General features: G+C 33.5%; 1 protein-coding gene across 1 annotated transcript; it reads right to left on the bottom strand.

Annotated features, from left to right (window-relative positions):
- Window positions 1–8: 8 nt before the first annotated feature.
- Window positions 9–1022, bottom strand: LOC108773429 (protein transport protein Sec31A-like; the record flags this gene model as incomplete). The annotated part of the gene is made up of 3 exons (XM_018539261.1): window positions 9–428; window positions 508–813; window positions 902–1022. Coding segments are annotated over 3 exons (847 nt in total), but the record flags the coding sequence as incomplete, so codon positions are not given.
- Window positions 1023–1087: the final 65 nt, after the last annotated feature.

The raw sequence follows: 1087 nt of genomic DNA, 5'->3' as shown, positions 1-1087 counted from the left end.
TGGATTACATGGACCTTGTGACACTCTTCGTATCTGTTCATAACAGTAATTCTGAGCTGTAGGTTTTGTAACATGCCTCTGGTCTTGCATGTAACTTAAAGCTTTGCATAAACGATCTCTTAGCATCGAGACTCTTTGATCTTGACTATTCCCAAGGTAATTTAAGGCAGCCTCTAGATCGCCTTCTGCCGCCAACATCTCAGCATATTGAGACAGCACTGCAGCAATTTTGTCTTCTAGTTGAACTGCCTCAATACATTGAAGTTCCAAAGCTTTCTGCATTATTACCACCAGTTCCACCACGTCTTGAATATCACCATCGGACACTTCAATTAGTTTATTCAAATTACCGGAACAAATGTAACAAATTTGTGCTTGCTTTTTAAGAACGGGATTTTCGCATGACACCAAACGGTCACCAAGCATATCTATTATACAGAAACACGATTCATATGAATATTTGAGAACAGTAGTGATTATAATAAATTATTTCTTTAATCTACTTACCGCACAAGATAGATCGTTTCTGTATAGTGGAATGTGTAAATATACCAATTAATGCTTCCTTCCAACATTTTATATTACTGTTCTTAACAACCTCTTCCCAATTTTTATTAACTAATGAATTGATGAGACAATTTAATGCACTAGAGTGCTCTAAAAAGTACTTATATTGGGTACGTTCTAGTAGTTCGGGACCAGCGGCCGTCGAAAGAATTATAGCGTCGGCGTATCTTTTACTAGCAAAGCATAAAGATACAGCAGCTTCAATATTTCCCAAGAGGATGGCTTGAGTGATAAGACCATCTTCATCTAAAAATGACAATGTAAACGTAAATTGTTTATAAATTTGTTTTACTGCATCATTGATACAGTATTGACATCATTAATGTATAATTACCATCAGAAGTATTTATGATATAATTACTATCTGCAGGTTTATTTAAAGATATTTTTTTGTTTTGCTCTTGTGCAATAACATCAAATACAGTACTGCCGGTCATAACATTTCCATTTATTACCTAAATCAAATTTAAAAAATTTATAATTATAGTTAAAACAATCTCTAGAAAAAATATATAAATAT

The sequence above is a fragment of the Cyphomyrmex costatus genome, unplaced genomic scaffold (assembly GCF_001594065.2).
Source record: "Cyphomyrmex costatus isolate MS0001 unplaced genomic scaffold, Ccosl1.0 C2272031, whole genome shotgun sequence".
Classification (NCBI taxonomy): Eukaryota; Metazoa; Arthropoda; class Insecta; order Hymenoptera; family Formicidae; genus Cyphomyrmex; species Cyphomyrmex costatus.
Note: the sequence above shows the minus strand (reverse complement) of the source record. Positions and strands in the feature narration are given on the sequence as shown.